The 19,129-nt window shown below is 42.6% G+C and overlaps 1 protein-coding gene across 2 annotated transcripts in view; it reads right to left on the minus strand.

The window, feature by feature from the left end:
- Positions 1-19,129, minus strand: part of IGF1R (insulin like growth factor 1 receptor) — a 217,310-nt gene that overhangs the window by 27,386 nt on the left and 170,795 nt on the right. For both annotated transcript variants that reach the window (XM_073568776.1, XM_073568775.1), the window contains exons 11-18: positions 16,552-16,838; positions 15,029-15,165; positions 14,430-14,592; positions 13,726-13,831; positions 11,781-11,851; positions 6,307-6,536; positions 6,103-6,213; positions 311-470 (exon numbers count right to left, since the gene is read on the minus strand). In XM_073568776.1, the coding sequence (XP_073424877.1) occupies positions 311-470; positions 6,103-6,213; positions 6,307-6,536; positions 11,781-11,851; positions 13,726-13,831; positions 14,430-14,592; positions 15,029-15,165; positions 16,552-16,838 (1,265 nt within the window). The remainder of the gene's footprint in view (positions 1-310; positions 471-6,102; positions 6,214-6,306; positions 6,537-11,780; positions 11,852-13,725; positions 13,832-14,429; positions 14,593-15,028; positions 15,166-16,551; positions 16,839-19,129) is intronic.

The raw sequence follows: 19,129 nt of genomic DNA on the forward strand, positions 1-19,129 counted from the left end.
GTGTGACGGGGCATTTAGTCTTCTAGCCCGCACGATCCAGCCCTTGTACAAGAGGCTCAGATACCCACGCTTGCCCATTTATCTTGCTTACAACACATCAACTTTAAGAACTGACTGTTCACGTCCTTCCTACTATACATGACCCTAGTAGGTGCCATTATAAAATGTATTGGCTATACCTGTCAGTGGTTTGATGTCATAGCCGATAGTGCACATATATACATCCTTCTTATAAAGCCACATACAGTACAAGTAAATGAGCCAAGTCTAGCACTACATGTGTTTAAGAAACATGGTAATCCGGATTTACCTCCGATTTTGACTGTGAAATCTTCTGACACCATACAGTTTCTGGCTGCTAGGTCTCTGTGAACAAATTTATTTGCATTGAGATATGCCATCCCATCTGCAATCTCCCCTGCCATCTGGATCATCTTTTTCAATGAAGGGGGAGGCTGCCCAGGGTGACTCTGAAAAGAAACACAAGAGTTGGTCAGGTATAAGGCTATGGGCATACATAATGGTCAGGTGTAAGGTTATGAGCATACATAATGGTCAGGTATAAGGCTATGGGCATACATAATGGTCAGGTATAAGGCTATGGGCATAAATAATGGTCAGGTATAAGGCTATGGGCATACATAATGGTAAGGTATAAGGCTATGGGCATACATAATGGTCAGGTATAAGGTTATGGGCATACATAATGGTCAGGTATAAGGTTATGGTCATACATAATGGTCAGGTGTAAGGTTATGGTCATACATAATGGTCAGGTGTAAGGTTATGGTCATACATAATGGTCAGGTGTAAGGTTATGAGCATACATAATGGTCAGGTATAAGGCTATGGGCATACATAATGGTCAGGTATAAGGTTATGGGCATACATAATGGTCAGGTATAAGGTTATGGGCATACATAATGGTCAGGTATAAGGCTATGGGCATAAATAATGGTCAGGTATAAGGCTATGGGCATACATAATGGTCAGGTGTAAGGTTATGAGCATACATAATGGTCAGGTATAAGGTTATGGTCATACATAATGGTCAGGTATAAGGTTATGGTCATACATAATGGTCAGGTGTAAGGCTATGGGCATACATAATGGTCAGGTATAAGGCTATGGGCATACATAATGGTCAGGTATAAGGCTATGGGCATACATAATGGTCAGGTATAAGGCTATGGGCATAAATAATGGTCAGGTATAAGGCTATGGGCATACATAATGGTAAGGTATAAGGCTATGGGCATACATAATGGTCAGGTATAAGGTTATGGGCATACATAATGGTCAGGTATAAGGTTATGGTCATACATAATGGTCAGGTGTAAGGTTATGGTCATACATAATGGTCAGGTGTAAGGTTATGGTCATACATAATGGTCAGGTGTAAGGTTATGAGCATACATAATGGTCAGGTATAAGGCTATGGGCATACATAATGGTCAGGTATAAGGTTATGGGCATACATAATGGTCAGGTATAAGGTTATGGGCATACATAATGGTCAGGTATAAGGCTATGGGCATAAATAATGGTCAGGTATAAGGCTATGGGCATACATAATGGTCAGGTGTAAGGTTATGAGCATACATAATGGTCAGGTATAAGGTTATGGTCATACATAATGGTCAGGTATAAGGTTATGGTCATACATAATGGTCAGGTGTAAGGTTATGGCATACATAATGGTCAGGTGTAAGGTTATGGGCATACATAATGGTCAGGTATAAGGCTATGGGCATAAATAATGGTCAGGTGTAAGGTTATGGTCATACATAATGGTCAGGTGTAAGGTTATGGTCATACATAATGGTCAGGTGTAAGGTTATGAGCATACATAATGGTCAGGTATAAGGCTATGGGCATACATAATGGTCAGGTATAAGGTTATGGGCATACATAATGGTCAGGTATAAGGTTATGGGCATACATAATGGTCAGGTATAAGGCTATGGGCATAAATAATGGTCAGGTATAAGGCTATGGGCATACATAATGGTCAGGTGTAAGGTTATGAGCATACATAATGGTCAGGTATAAGGTTATGGTCATACATAATGGTCAGGTATAAGGTTATGAGCATACATAATGGTCAGGTATAAGGCTATGGGCATACATAATGGTCAGGTATAAGGTTATGGGCATACATAATGGTCAGGTATAAGGTTATGGGCATACATAATGGTCAGGTATAAGGCTATGGGCATAAATAATGGTCAGGTATAAGGCTATGGGCATACATAATGGTCAGGTGTAAGGTTATGAGCATACATAATGGTCAGGTATAAGGTTATGGTCATACATAATGGTCAGGTATAAGGTTATGGTCATACATAATGGTCAGGTGTAAGGTTATGGTCATACATAATGGTCAGGTGTAAGGTTATGAGCATACATAATGGTCAGGTATAAGGCTATGGGCATACATAATGGTCAGGTATAAGGTTATGGGCATACATAATGGTCAGGTATAAGGTTATGGGCATAAATAATGGTCAGGTATAAGGCTATGGGCATACATAATGGTCAGGTGTAAGGTTATGGGCATCCATAATGGTCAGGTGTAAGGTTAAGGGCATACATAATGGTCAGGTGTAAGGTTATGGGCATACATAATGGTCAGGTATAAGGTTATGGGCATATATAATGGTCAGGTATAAGGTTATGGGCATATATAATGGTCAGGTATAACGTAATGAGCATACATAATGGTCAGGTGTAAGGTTATGGGCATACATAATGGTCAGGTGTAAGGTTATGGGCATACATAATGGTCAGGTGTAAGGTTATGGGCATACATAATGGTCAGGTATAAGGTTATGGGCATACATAATGGTCAGGTGTAAGGTTATGGGCATACATAATGGTCAGGTATAAGGTTATGGGCATACATAATGGTCAGGTGTAAGGTTATGGGCATACATAATGGTCAGGTGTAAGGTTATGGGCATACATAATGGTCAGGTATAAGGTTACGGGCATATTTAATTGTCAGGTATAACGTAATGAGCATACATAATGGTCAGGTATAAGGTTATGGGCATATATAATGGTCAGGTATAAGGTTATGGGCATATATAATGGTCAGGTATAACGTAATGAGCATACATAATGGTCAGGTGTAAGGTTATGGGCATACATAATGGTCAGGTGTAAGGTTATGGGCATACATAATGGTCAGGTGTAAGGTTATGGGCATACATAATGGTCAGGTGTAAGGTTATGGGCATACATAATGGTCAGGTGTAAGGTTATGGGCATACATAATGGTCAGGTGTAAGGTTATGGGCATACATAATGGTCAGGTGTAAGGTTATGGGCATACATAATGGTCAGGTGAAAGGTTATGGGCATACATAATGGTCAGGTATAAGGTTATGGGCATACATAATGGTCAGGTATAAGGTTATGAGCATACACAAAGGTCAGGTACAAGGTAATGAGCGGGTCTGTGGATAGAACACAAATAACCACTCATTAGGAAATAAACACGTCTAAATCATTTGTTTTCTTTTTATTAATATAAAAACTTGATTGATTGTCCATGAAGAGTAGAAGTAAAGTAAAGCAATCAGGCTGATAAAATGCAAATCTGCCTCACAACTTTTGGAAGTGAACCATTTTGTGACAGCCATAAACGCCTACAGCCCAGTGCCCGCTCCAGTACCCATCCGATCTATTACATTCGGCCCAGTTATATGGCCTTAGACAGTAACAGTAATAAGGCTTGAAGCATTGTTTAAATGGAGGGAAGCTCATAAATCCACACGTGTACTTTTCAAGGTAGAAGTCAGGGCACATAATATTCTCTCCTGTCTGCCTCCACCAAGTATCACTGTGGAAACACAGTATGCTGGGAGCTAACCTAGACAGATTTGCTTATTACATTGGTACTGCCCTGCAATCTTAAAGTACATGCATCGCCTTATTCCATACATATCCCTATACCTGCATACACATACAGAAAAAAGTGGTAAGGAAGGAGCAAAATTCAGAACAGAACTCTTACTTATCTACCACTTGTAATTAAATCCCTTCTGCACATAATAAACGCATTAAACCTGATGAAACGCAATAATGAGCGCACAAGTAGTCAGCAGGGGGCAATAAAATAATTAATATACCCATATTCACACAGTCCTGTTTTATAGCAGCATGTTCTCTAAACGCATAACATAGGAATTTAGAGCTCTGGTGATGGCGGGGTCACAAACAAATTACAGTTCTTGGAATTTAGAAGGGGCTCCATAGGGCACTGGAATGCAGATATGCGGCCTTACTTCTGCTAATATGGCCCTGTAACCTTCCCGTAATGGTACCTGGCACACAGATGATTTATTGTCTGGGAATAGGTGACAAAGGAATGTGGAGAATGAGCTGGGGGTTAGCGCTAAATGATCGCCCTCCTCTAAATGAGTCTGAAGGGGAAATGATTACATACAGGTCACAGGAACCACAAAGGCTTGAAAGGGTTTCCAGACATGTTTAAAGCATGTCAATTGGATATACTTCACAGGGTAAATCTATAACTTCAGCATTGCTGGGCATATTGGTGTGTCATCTTCAGGCTCAGATTCTAAATTTCCCTATCACTCAAAGATGATTTAATACAAAACCAATTACCCCATCAGCTTGTGGAGTGTAGAGCTCCCTGATACCATCGTGGTCCTCTAATAGGAGCCATCGCCATAACGAGTCACTTCAAAAAATTTCTTGACACCAAAATATTCCACGGTCATCTTTGAGTGATATTATTGAAATATGACAGCGTTTAGGAACCCCAGCCATTCAACGACAAAGTGGATACCACGCAAAGTTAAAGCATGGGGGTCACAGAGGGCGTAAAATACACCAAGGCTCTTGCTCATGCAACAACTGCAGTGTCCCAAACTCCTCAAGCCCGAACATGCGCAAAAAACTATGCGCCAGGAGCTTTACAACATGGATTTACAGGGCCCAGCAACAGCCCTCAAGCACCATGTCAAATGGAGTGGTGTAACGCCACTATTGTACTCTGAAGTTGTAGAAACGAGTTGTGGGGCTTAATGAATCCAGTTTCTCTACCTGGCATCTGATGGACTAGACTGGGTTTGATGTACGCCACAAGAAGGTCACCTGCATGACTGCACAGTGCCAGCTCTTAAGGTTGGTGGAGGAGTGATAATGCTATGGGGTTGTTTTTTTAGGGGTTAGTTTAGGTTCCTTAGTTCCAGTGAAGGGAACTCTTGATACTTTAACATATTAGGACAGTATATGCTTTCAACGTTGTAGAAACAAATTATTCAAGGCCATATTTTTTTTTTTGCACCATCATGGCTGTGTCCACAAAGATGTGGTTTGCAGAGTTTGGTGTGGAACCTGACTGGCCTCAGAGTCCTGACCTCAACCCCATCTAACACCTTTGAGATTAACTAGAACAGAGACAGTGAGTCAGGTCCTCTCATTCAACATCAGAGTTATTCTCTTTTGCTTCCAAAGTTGTACTATTTTCTGACACTAAAGCACTCTGGATGGGGCAAGATGCATTTAATTTCCATTGACGTGTGTGTGCTCACCAGAAGACGGGCACAGGAGGGGTCAGATCAGGTGTCCACCTGACACTTTCGTTATCAACCTACAGAATAGGACCGTGTACTTATATCGATTTACATCTGCTATGAAAAGCCGCTCCCTCCTAAAAGGACCCTGGATTTCATTTCCGTTCTTACAGTCCAGCAGACGCCCCGCTCCCCTTCTTCATCTGCAACAGCTGCTCCCGCCTTTCCTGTTTACTTCCACCTGCATCACTAAATAGCTGTGCTCCAGATGTAACATGCCAGTGACCCCTGAACGTGCTTTCAATCAATCAGGAACGTATCCGCAAGAATAGTTGAAATACACTGGAGAAGAGAGCATTTTTCATCTGGAAGCGTCTTACTCTGGAACAAAATGCCAGGCAGAGCGTGCATCACGATCAGGAGTCATGCACACAACCATCATTTAAGGATCCATAATAGGGCACTTCTTGGAGCTTATGTTCACTATACCTCTATACATTTCTGATTTACAGTGCGGTCACTGTAACTGAGTTATCTCCAGCCTTCTACTGACCTCTGTGTCTGGTCTTAAGGATCTCAAATAGCTTTTGAGGTCTCCTCGAGTCATTAATTCCATGATGACAAGGGTTGGTTGACCTTGAGAAACAACACCCAACAAACGTACCTGAGAAAAAAGTACCAAACATATGGAAAAGTATGAGAATTTAGTGCGGCTCGACAGATCATGTAATAGGCAGAAAAGATGGCATCAACTTACCACATGGTGACAGTTAAATTCCTTCATCACTGAAGCCTCGTTTAGGAACTCGATCCTTTCCCTCATGCTGGCTGCCTCGTTCACAGTTTTTATGGCCACCCTGGTTTCGGCTTCATCTTTGACCACACCTTTCGCAATCCCTTCATAGACCATTCCAAACGATCCTTGCCCCAGCTCGCGGTTCATCGTTATCTTCTCCCGAGGAACCTCCCACTCGTCGGGCACATACACTGAGATAACAAACCACACTGGTAAATCAGATGTCAGTGGACACAGGAGCAGATTACATCTTATTAAAAGTTTGGCTGGGGCCATACGGTCAATCAACCAAACAGATGGCTGTTTGCCACTGCTAATCGCAGCGTAGTTCAAGTGCCATAGGTTCACGATCAAATGGAACCTGCAAAATCACAAAAATTTGGAACCAGTTGGATTGTTTTGCAACTTGCTTCTCGTAGTCACAGTACCATGCGGGTTTCAATGTGACCCCATACCCAGCACTATGACGCCATTTAGCGATCGCAATCTTTAACTGTGTATTTGCGGTCATAGTCGCGGCATAGTCCCAGCCTAATGTTCCCTTCATATATGTCAGAGGAGTAGGTCGGGGCCATAGTTGATGTATGGATCCGACAGAAGCCTCCATTTGTATGCCAATAGCTATGGACTACATTGCTTTAATGTGCCCTCTGCATTGGATATTAAAGTAAATTACAGTAAAAAATTATACGGATGTAGATCAGGTCAGTGACTGCCAAAAGATACAGCTCTAAGAAATGGTGGCCTATGGGCTCGTTGACAACATTACAAGTATACGGCAAGGAATAGTTCACATGTATACCTTGGAAAAAGCCAAAGAGTAGCTGAACAACACCTTTACATAAGTTTATTTTTTTTTTATATGAATGATCCAAAAGTCATCTACATTTCCAGAAGGCACTGTACCACAACCACCTTTGTTACACCACCCTTATAGAAGGTAATCAGATAGGATATGGCGGGTGACCGAGCATTTCTGCGCATTTGCCTTATTTTTGCATATTATATCCCCCCTTTCAAGTCAATGTGGACGTTCACATGAATTCATTTACGGATTGTCAAAAACTGCATATAAAAAATGGCAGCATGCACTACATAGAGCCGTACTCCGGATCACACTGCCCCATTGTAAGACAATAACGGACTTTACTAAGGGTGACTATTTGTATCTCATGCCTTTTTCACAGAATGCTCATGTGAACCCAGGCTTAGGCTTAAGGTAGGCAAGATGAAAAGCCCAGGGACAGAATTGGATACAGAAGCCACAAATGACGTGACAATCCCTAGTGAATCCATAGGTAGACGGCATTCTCTATATACGGCAGGTATCACATGGGCTCAGTGGTTAGCACTGTCGATCTGCATCTCTGGACTCCTGACCTAGCACAACATTTACGGTACATTGATTTTGTATGTTCTCTCTGTGTCTCTGAGCCCTGGAGATTGTGCAGAGAAGACAAACATACAGAAGGGCCACTGAAATACGGCGTCAGTAAGCCTTACTGTATACCAGACGTGAAGATGAGAGTGAGCAAAGCTGGCAATAGGCTGATGCCATTATAAGCAGCCAAACAGTCCATTATTAGGTGGCAGGCCTACTTTAGGGATGTCAGCTGACGTAACGTACCGTTTTCACCATACAAAACGTCTGGAGTCAAAGGAACCTGAGGCAATCAGAAATGTGCTTTCGGAGACGAGGCGGAAGGATAGAAAGTGCCAATTTTGACCCTTCCAAGCCCAGAAGATTTAAGGGGATAGGACAGAGGGAGGAGAGTAAATTCTTTAACAGATTAAAGTGCCCTGAGGCTTAGAGAAACCAAAACCCAGGTGGAAAGTAATTATGGGATAAGGAGGAGAAAAACATTTTTAGAATACATTTGGTGGATAATTAATATACACGTAGACGGCTCCAGGGCCTTGGTACATCTGCTGTGACGTCTGGTTAGAAAAACAGTCCCAGCTCTACAGAAGGGTGGCGGCTCTAACCAACAATGCTATGGATGTGTAGGCCTCTATACAGCTTCATCGGGACACTACATTCTTATCACTTGGCCTCTTCTGCTGATGCCTCTGGGCCTAAGACGTGCACATTATAAAAGTAATACACGCTTCAGGTTAAGTATATAAAACCTAGGGCTTCCAGTCATTCTGGCGCGTACTGAGATGACCACTGGTCTAATGGACGTTTAGTAGATCAGAATAAGGCGTTACACTGATAATGTGGACCAGTCAAGTAAAAAAAAAAAAAAAATGCTATTAACCTGTAAATATGGGGTTAATCTTCAGGTTAATAGTGTCCTCACACCATGAGGCAGTCACACTGAAAGTCCAACGGCTGGGCCGGCTGTCACTGCCAGGGGCGCCGCTGCTCTATGCAGAGAGCATTGACTGAAACCATGTCGGCCCACCCTTTGAGTGAAAGAAAGCCTGCGGAGGGGGGGATAAAGTTTGTTTCCACCTGGCAGGAGGGTTCTCAAGTGCAGCGGCCACACTGTGTCAGAACGCTAGGAACTTGCAGATTAACAGCTTTTTTTTTTTTTTACAAGACAGGTTCCTTTTAGAAAGTGACTAAAATCCATCTGGATTTCTCTTTAGTTTCTTTTATTGGGAATCTGTCAGCAGGTTCTTGCTATGTAATTTGAGAGCAGCATAATTTAGGGCAAGTAGACCCCGATTCCAGCGATGTGTCACTTACTAGGCTGTGTTCTGCAGTTTCAAGAAAATCAGGATCTTATCAGTAGATGATCAATGCAGGACTATGTCTCTGGTGCCTCCTGGTCATCTGCTCTGTGTTATCCCAGCCCCACCACTAATTACGAGCCCTCTGGCAATACAGTGCACACAAAAGCTGCAGATCAGTGGTGTTAGCTGGGTTATAATGGGCTCAGCTTTTAGAGCAGTGCTAGATCTGCAGCAGAGAAAACAGTAATGTTATCACAACTGCTGCAACCAGTATAAGTAATACATTGCTGGAATCAGGGTCTCTGCTCCTACATCTTGGTGCATCAGTAGTGCCACTAATGCAACTTCCCTACCCCATGTAATATTTTTACCAGTTGGTCTTCAGCTGTTCCCGGTGCTGCTCTGGTCCTGATCTGTCATCTTGTGACCAAAATTTCTGACTGTGGATAATTAGGGTTGTTTGGCACATATACAGCTTTGGCAAAAATTAAGCGACCACTGCAAAATTTTCAGTTTGTCTGATTTTTCTCTTTACAGGTATATTTGAGTAAAATGTAAAATTGCTTTTTTATTCTATAAACTACTGACGTCGTCTTCGAATTTCCAAGCAATAAACTTTGTATTTATTTTCAGAAAATGAGAAATGGTCAAAAGAACAAAAAAAATGCAGTGCTTGCAGACCTCAAATAATGCTAAGAAAACAAGTTCATAATCATTTAGAAACAGCAATACTAATGTTTTAACTCAGGAAGAGTTCAGAAATCAATATTTTGTGGAATAACCATGATTTTTAATCACAGCTTTCATGCGTCTTCGCATGCTTTCCACCAGTCTTTCACACTGCTTTTGGGTGACCTTATGCCACTCCTGGTACAAAAATGTAAGCAGTTCTTTGATGGCTTGTGATTATCCATCTTTCTCTTGATTACATTCCAGAGGTTTTCAATGGCGTTCAGGTCTGGAGATTGGGCTGGCCACGACAGGGATTTGATGTGGTGGTCCTTCATCCACATATTGATTGACATAGATGTGTGGCATGGTGCATTGTCCTGCTGGAAAAAACAGTCCTCAGAGCTGGTGAACATTGCCTGAGCAGAAGGAATCAACTGTTTTTCCAGGATAACCTTGTATGTGGCTTGATTCATACGTCCTTCGCAAAGATTAACCTGCCCAATTCCAGCCTTGCTGAAGCATCTCCAGATCATCACCGATCCTCAACCAAATTTCACAGTGGGTGCAAGACACTGTGGCTTGTACGCCTCTCCAGGTCTTCATCTAACCATTAAATGACCAGATGTTGGGCAAAGCTGAAAATTAGACTCATCAGAGAAGATTAACTTACTCAAGTCCTCTATGGTCCAATCCTTAAGATCTTTGGAAAACTTCAGCCTGGCTCTCCTTTGCTTCTAATTGATGAAAGACTTTTTTCTAGCTTTACATGACTTAAGCCCTGCCTCTAGAAGCCTGTTACGAACTGTTCTTGCTGTGCACTTCACCCCAGCTGCCATTTGCCATTCCTTTTGTCGGTCACTTGATGTCATCCTGCGGTTGCTGAGTGACATTCAAATAAGATGACGGTCATCCCGGTCAGTGGAGAGTCATTTTCACCCTCTGCCGGTCTGTAGTTTTGTTGTCCCCAATGTCTGCTGCTTGAACTTGTTGTAATGGACTGCCGTCTTAGAAATTTTAAGGATGGAGGCAACATGACGCTCACTGTATCCCTCTGCTAGTAAAGCCAGAATTGAGCCCTTCTTTTCCTCACTCAAGTCTTTTCAACTTCTTTGGCATGGTTAAAAGTTATTTTTTCATTTCCATTACTTTTGGGATATTACTAGCACTTGTTTTGCCATCCAGCTTGTCATATTGCAAGAGGATTGTGAACACCACAGCAGGGTTTTTTATACTTTCCTTCAATAAATAAGATTTGGTTCAGGTGACCACCTAATCAGAAGCACATTAAGTAGTATGAGGTGCACTCTGGTTGGAATTCAACTGACACTGGGATGGAATGGCTGTCAGACATGTAGAGAAGCTGATTTTTATAAAACTGTGCAGTGGTCTTTTAATTTTTGCCATAGCTGTAGATTTATATTGCCTCAGCTCCTTTGTTTTGGACTAATGACGGAAATGCCAAGGCTTTGTTTTATTAACTGAGCACGTTCTAGTGCGAGATGTCCTCCTCCCTTCACCTTGGAGGTTCACCAACACTAAGCAGTTGTAGACGGCAGTATCAACAGGACGTTCAAGTTCATGACCTCAGTCATTCACCCAGAATAGTCTGTACCTGCTATGTAGAGTGGTGACTGCTACAGAGCATGAGCTTAGGTGGTCTTCCAAGGGCGAGAGATTGGGTATTTTTTAAGGAATAACAGCACCTGAGCTCTACATCCGTTGATCCGTAGGTCTTTTCCTGGACTTTGTAGTGGGCATCTATGTCCCTCAGGAACAGAGGTCATGAACTAGAACATCCTGTAGATACTACAGTCTACAACTGCTAAATATTTTAGTGTTGGTGAACCTCCAAGATGAAGGGAGGACGACGTCTCGCGCTAGAACGTGCTCAGCTAATAAAACAAAGCCTTGGCATTTCCTCTCCATTATTAGTCCAAAACAAAGGAGCTGACTCAATGTATATCTGTATGTGCCACACGCTGTAATCAGGCTGTACACAAAGCATTATTCTGATGTGGAACGTGTAGCGGAGGTTAGTGCCTGCCTCCATCATGGGTAAAATAAGGTCCGATACTACTTACTTTCTGCTGCACTGAAGTACTCCGGGTTCACAGAGGCATATAACACTCCATTTCCCAATCGTTCACTATTCCTGCAGGGAAGAAACAAAGCATGAAGGAAATAAAGGTTTGTCTAAAGCATTTTTGCAGGTAGAGTTTCCATAAAAACATTGAAAAGTGTGGCTTCTACAGCCTCTATTTATCACAGTACAGGACGGTGAATCAGTCAGTGAGCTGTGCTTACTGCATGTAGCGCTTCTCTCTGTCCTCTCCTGTGTGACATTCTAAGCTGATTTACTGGTATAGAGAGGGTAGAAGGACAGGGAAATCTTTATTCATATGGATCCCATAAATAACTGGTCTGCTTTGCCCTCAACTAGTAGTTTAGAGATTACAGAGGGGCTCATAGCCATCAGTCCAATCACTCATGTATCTGGCAAACATGATTGCTCCATAATTTTGAGTCAAGATACTGAGGGACGAAGAATTAATGATTACTATGAGTAAAATAAGGACTTTCACATATAATTGTATACAGAAAAGAAAAAACTATATAAAATGAGGAGTCTCTACATCTTCCAAACTCCCCATAATACAAAGAAAAACAGACGCACATCTTCCAGAGAGACATCATGACATTTGGCTATCGGTGACACTTGCTTTCATGATGGCACTGGTTTATTTCTACACTTTGATCTCGACAGAGAAAATCACCCAAGATTTGTACATCACGGCATCATCACACAGCACCGAGGCAGGTCCAGACATCATCCGCTCCTCAGACAGAACAAAGGCTGCCTTACAGGATAATCACATGCAAACGTCACTTATCAGAAAAACAGAAACCGCTCCTTCCCTCTCTCCAGGACGAGCCGTAATCGCAGCGTGATGCAAAAAGGCACGAAAAACAAAATAATCCCCCAAACCTGATCATTAAAACTAGTGTTTAATTTAAAGTGTGGCAGCGTTTTCCACATCGGGCTGCAGACGTGGACAGGCAGAAACCGGTGAGAGAATTTATCAGGTAAGACATTTTATACAGGGTCTCACATACAGAAACTAAATTTAATACAGGGAAGTTTCAGACGTACCAGCCAATAGGGGCACCACTTTAGATTTTTTTCAGAGCGCGTTTCAAAATGAAATAAGTGATCGGATTGGTCGAACGCCTTGGTATATATGAAAAAACCAGGAGGGAAAGAATTAAGAAAACAGTTTTAAGAAAAAACTGTCATTGATAAAATATTCCATGTGGGATATTTATCCATTGTCAGCAGCACGTCCTCTCAAGCAACAGCATGTCTTTGTGTGTATTTTGTTTTTTATTCTAACAGTTACAATTGACCTGATATATTATATATATATTATATATACATACACCACCATGGAATCAATCAATCAATATATACATGCACACATTACAATAAATATATTAGTGTGTATATGTGTGTGCATATAAATATGTGTATGTGCATGTGAACATGTTTTATGTGTGTGTATATATGTATGTATGTGGGCACATATATGTGTGTGTGTGTGTTCATATACAATATATATATATATATAATATAGAGACATACATACATACACACACAGTACACAAAAACACACATACATACACACACACACTCATATGCGTGCATATCCCTTGATGCGAGTTTAAAAATAGGATTCAGACGTGCCCCTGAGGGAGCCAGTCATCCCAATGAGCTGAACGGAGTTCAAATGGACTTGATTTGTTCTCCTTTGTGGTATCATGCATTTCAGAGCGCCACAGGAACATTGTAAACTCTGCTTGTATCACTCTGAAAACACTGACTTCCCCACAGAAGAACACAGTCTATTGGAACTATTGGTTCACTTTAGTGACTGGCTCCCTCAGGGGTTTCCCTCAATCCCTGAAAAATGGCATTCAGATGGATACTCCACATGGAGGCCATCAAACCTCTGCCTCCTTCAGCCTTACCTCTTTTTTGTAATGTAGCAGGCGATGAGACAGATTGTCACAAGCAAAAACACTGCGGTGACGGGAAGGATCACAGCCAGGTGCAAGAAATTGTCATTTTGTATATCTGCACAATAATAAGAAAGTACTGTCACCAACAGGAAGAACTGGAAAGGATGAAGAATGGTTTACATTCCATATAACAAAGTAAGTCCCGGCTGGGGAAAAGGATGAATGTGGGGAGTGTATGCAGATCTAGGGACTGGTCACTATAAAATAGATGTAATATTCCTGACCATGAAGTGACCGGCCCATATAATGTAGCAAGAGAGCGGACCCCAATGCCAAGTCCTCACAGTGCGTTGCCTCATGTACCTTTTAAGGCCAAAAAGCTGCATTTTACCAACAGAGGAGGAGTGAAGCCTACCTTCATACTTTTACTAATTGGGATTCATTTCCGCACCTAAGTGCAGCATGCTGTGCAGACAAGAGTGTCTACTGCTGTGGCTTTTAGGGGAAGACATAATTGCTTGTTGTGTTAGAACTTGTGGAGCAGATATTGTTTTTGGCAGATTAAGAGGTACAAGTGGTGAGGACTATGCCACAGACCGTCTGTCGGGAATGCGGTGACCTGTTTTTTTTTTTTAAATGATGTATAGGATTAAAAAAAAAAAAAAAAAATGGTGCACCTCTGATCTTCTATGTGCTGCATATGTGCTACTCACCTCTATCCTTCACATAGAAGGAAACCACCTCTGTCCAGGAACCATTTCCAGAGAGCGATATGGCCCGCACCTGTGCCGTATAGTTGCCGGCATTTAGTCTGGTAATTTTGGCACCTCCCATCTTGTTGTAGTCATGTCTGGAGACACATTCAAGACCAGGAGGCTGCAGTAGAGAAGAGTCATGAGTAATTGTGGTCATTCAAATCAGGAAAAGTAAGGAAAAAAAGGCCTGAAAGACTAAAGCTGAAGGTAGAATTCTGATATAAAGAAGAAGGTCTTGTGCGCCCTCCTTTCCTTCATTCATGGCTACAGACAAGACAACCGCTGACCCAGCAGACGAAGTATTACATAAACCAGCTTATACATCAACGTAAAACTGTGATATGTTGACAAAAGATACATGGTAGGGTTATCGAAAATTGGTTGGTCATGCTAGTCACAGCATGAGAATCCATTACAATCTCATTCAAACACGGATTACATGCTACACAGCTACAGGCCAAAGTACAAGAGGGCCCTGGAGAAAAAGGACTTCTATTCAGGCTGGGAGGTCTCGGATGACATCTCTTGGTCTACCATTAGAATTATATGCATCTTACCTCCCCTTGCAGTTTGTAATCAATCTCATACATCAGGACCAGTCCATTGGGATTAGGGGGCTCCGGCCACTTCAGGACAATTGCATTTTCGTCGTATTCTTCAGAGATGACGGGCCCAGGTATGTTGTCAGCACCAACTACATCACAAAGGCAAGATCAGTGCATGTACATATAGTCATCATCACTTGCCCTAATCTTTTTTAAATTTTACGTATTTCTACTTTACACTGGAATCAGGGGGAGGAAAACAAAACGGATCAGCCAAAAGGGAGTCGAGTTAACGTCGCTCTTACACCTTAGACTATCAAGATATCGACAGGTTTGGCCAACATTCTAATGTTTATGGGAGACCCTGACAGATAACTGGTGAGATAGTTAACAATATGACGTGTTTGATTCATACAGCCAATAGTTTTGCTCTTTAGAGATAAGCCACCGCCAGAAGATGTCTGGCAGCGACTCTTTCAGAGAACAGAGGAGTACTCAGCAGAGCGAGTACTCCTGTATATGGGCGAATCAGGAGAGATAGCAATTGGTCAGACGACAATCGGCCAAACCATTGTTCAACCGATAGATGTCTGAATGTATGAGGGGCTTTAGGAAGAACCCACAGAAATTAGACTGTTGGACAATATCGATAATTTTATTGTAATGTGTATGGAGGCTTTAAGGCATTGCCAGACCTCTGTCAGTGGCTAATTTAGCAGAACAAAGATTCTTTTACCCTAATATAAATTGTCAAGGGAGAAAAAAGAAGCCCACATGCACATTAGAGGGGTAGCTGATCGCACAGGAATCGATGGGCTCAGCCAAATTAATTCTGATGCGAATGGGGGTCTTTACTATGGAAAAAAAATAAAGCTTAAACCATTACCGCTGTGATAAATCATGTATAAATGTGTACAAAGCATAAATGTGTACAATCCTGCTCAACCCAAGTGACCATCAGGATCACAGGCCAAGGCCGGACAATAATGCTGGGTAACTTATTAGTGGCATCCATTGGGCCATTACTCAGATTTTAGCGTAATTATAAAATATCCAGTCATTTCTGGTGACTTATTAATAAATGTAAGAAAGGAACTAATAACTAACACAGAAGGAAGTGGTCTAACCAGATAATTACAGAAATAAGCCTGGAAAGATCAGAAACGTAAAATGACATGGCATTCGAATTAAGCGAAAATGTGAACAAATGAAGGGAGAATTCCGATGTTTTACCAACGCCAATAGAAACAATTTGCGCCGAGTTTGTCAGTGCGTGGGGTTTCCTTAGGGTGCTCCTGGTTTGTCCGGGACACTGGTTAATTCTTAATTCATTCCAGTGTGTTTGTGTATGGCAGGGAAATCAGGTTGTGGACAGGACTGCTGTGAATGACGACAATGTGTACAGCACTGTGAAATAGGTTGGTGCTATACAAACAATGGAAAGAATTGCCAAATGCAAGAACGTCATAACTGTTTGCAGACATTTATTCTAGTGTGAAGAGCGATCTACATTTTAGCATTTTCCGAGTACTAACCTGCAGGCATAGTTCTGGCAAACACAAAGTTGGAAGCGCTGCAGCCAAGTCTTTCTGCCTCGTGGTTGCAGCTGTGGATGTCGATACGGTACAGGGTAAAGGGCATCAGGTTTGAGATAACAGTTCTGTGGTATCTGTGGTCCACCTTTGTCTCAAAGAACGGATACTCCATCTCCTTTGGCTCAGAGTCTGATGTGTTAGACAAGTCTTGAGTGGTGGCATTTCGGCCATAGGCAGCCAATGTTGCATTACCAACAGCAAACAGGTCACGGCGTCTGCGATCAGGCCTACAAACATTAAAGGGGAAATATATGAATCAGGAGGCCATCGTCCATTACCACTAATGGACGCTTTTTTAAACTATTTTCTTGCTGACTGTTGCTAATCAAGATAGAAACAGACTTTGTTTCACAATAGAGGAAAGATCAAGGAAAGGGATCTATAGAATGACCTAGGTGGCCATGGGATAATAAAACCAGAGATCTTTAAGGGTAAGAAATGTTTGTGGGTGTTTCATATCTGAATGGAATTTTTAAAAATGCAGTAATAAGCGCAGTTAGATGAATGGAGGAACATCTACGATCACGGAAACTTTCCACAAGAACACCTGCCACAGGTGAACATGCGGTAAGTGCCCAGATGTGACCACTCAACAACCACAGGTCCAAGAGGCATCGACTGGATGCATAATGTCCTCCAGTTACCGCACACCAAGTTGGTGCAAGAGCTGGAGAACAAAAACGGCCGGTGTTGATGTAATGAGTAATTTGACATTTCTTGGACACATTCATGGTGTGTACACATCAGGTACACAGAGACCATAGTGAAATGTGGCCAGGAGGTACAGCCAGCTCCTGCGCTGCTTACAAAAGGAGGGCAAATGAGGCTGCATTGTCTTCTACATCCGCAGGCAAGCCATGGCACGACGAAGTCACGACACCCACCACACACATTCATCACACTGCCGTGTAGGTTTTACACATGCCTCAAAACACACAAGGACCCCTCCCCGAAATGGAGTAGGAAATGTGATCCGGTATTAGCAGACACTGTGTCGAGTGATGCATTAACTTTGTCTGGGTTTTAGAAAGGTTCACTCACTGCTTCCAAACACCGTGCCCCCAGCTGCCATTCACAGGCTGGATTTTAAGGGTCACGCTGAACATAACAAGGTATCATGTTAAAAGCATTCTGAGAATGTGACCAATTTTGTTTTAAAAAAGCTCCACCTTGGTAAAAATGGTAGCGGAAACCCTTTGTGGCAAGGACACGAATGTATCAGGTTATACAGATGTAAATGCTGCGTGTGCAAACCAATTACTTGTCCTCGCTAGAAAATGCATATATTCATAGTAATGGAAAATTAGTCAACGCTTCAGTATTACTTTCTGCATCAATTTCTCATGGTTTCTCAATTTCTGATTACACAGGAACCTTCATTGATTACTTTCATGGAATAATCATGTGAATTATGTGATACTCTGATACCTGGACGCTTACTAGGATCAGTCCACCACGTGGCTAAGGCCGATTGTTATCTCTGGCCGGAAGTATAAAAAAAACACATGGATTTTTGTGATAACTCACCATAAAATCCTTTTCTCCAAGACGCTCATTGGGGGACACAGATACTGTGGGTGTATGCTTCTGCCGCTAGGAGGCTGACACTAAGTGAAAAAAAGCGGTTAGCTCCTCCTACATCGTATACACCCTCGCCCCTATTTGGTGCCAAAGCAGTAGGAGGACAACAAAATCAGCCTTAATACAGGTACAACATATCCAGAAAAGGACCACCCTTATATCATATAAATAAATGCGTTTTAACCAAACAGAAACAGAACCAACTGGCTAATAGGGTGGGTGCTGTGTCCCCCAATGAAATGAGGACACGACTTTCAGCAGAAAAGGAGGGGCTGGTCTGAGGACCACCTTATCCTTATGGAAAGTGAGGAACGGAGCTCGGCAGGATGGAAGCCCGCCTGATGGAAGTGATGGCCACTAGGAACACCACTTTCCAGGAAAGGTACCTCAAAGAGATATCCTGAAGCGGTTCAAAATGGAGCTTCCTGCAGAACACTTAGGACCATGTTAAGGTCCCAGGCGTCCATAGACGCCTTATAGGGAGGTACCAAGTGGGAGACTCCCTGAATGAAAAGTCTTCACCTGCAAATTGGTAGCAGTTCTGCGCTGGAACAGGATGGATAAGGCCGATGTTTGTCTCCTGAGGGAACCTGGGGCTAAGCCCGAGTCCAATGCTCTACCGATTGAGCTATCCGGGCTCTCTAAGCCCAAGTGGAGAAAAGCCAAGATGTTGGGGATCGAGAATCCCAGCGGGGAAACACCGCGGCGTCGGCACCAAGCAAGGAAGACCTTCCAGGTGTGGTGGTAAATTCGTGCTGAAGCAGGATTCTGGGCGTCAATCACTGTAGCGACCACCTCGCTCCCGAACCCTGCCTGGGTTAGAATCCAAGATTCAACATCCATGCCATCAAACACAGGGTCCCTGAGTTCGGGTGGCAAATCGGCCCTTGAGACAGTAGATCTGGCCGCTCTGGCAGGCGCCAAGGAACGTCGGCGA

Source organism: Dendrobates tinctorius, unplaced genomic scaffold (assembly GCF_039654945.1).
Source record: "Dendrobates tinctorius isolate UK_male_01 unplaced genomic scaffold, ASM3965494v1 ptg000022l, whole genome shotgun sequence".
Taxonomy (NCBI): Eukaryota; Metazoa; Chordata; class Amphibia; order Anura; family Dendrobatidae; genus Dendrobates; species Dendrobates tinctorius.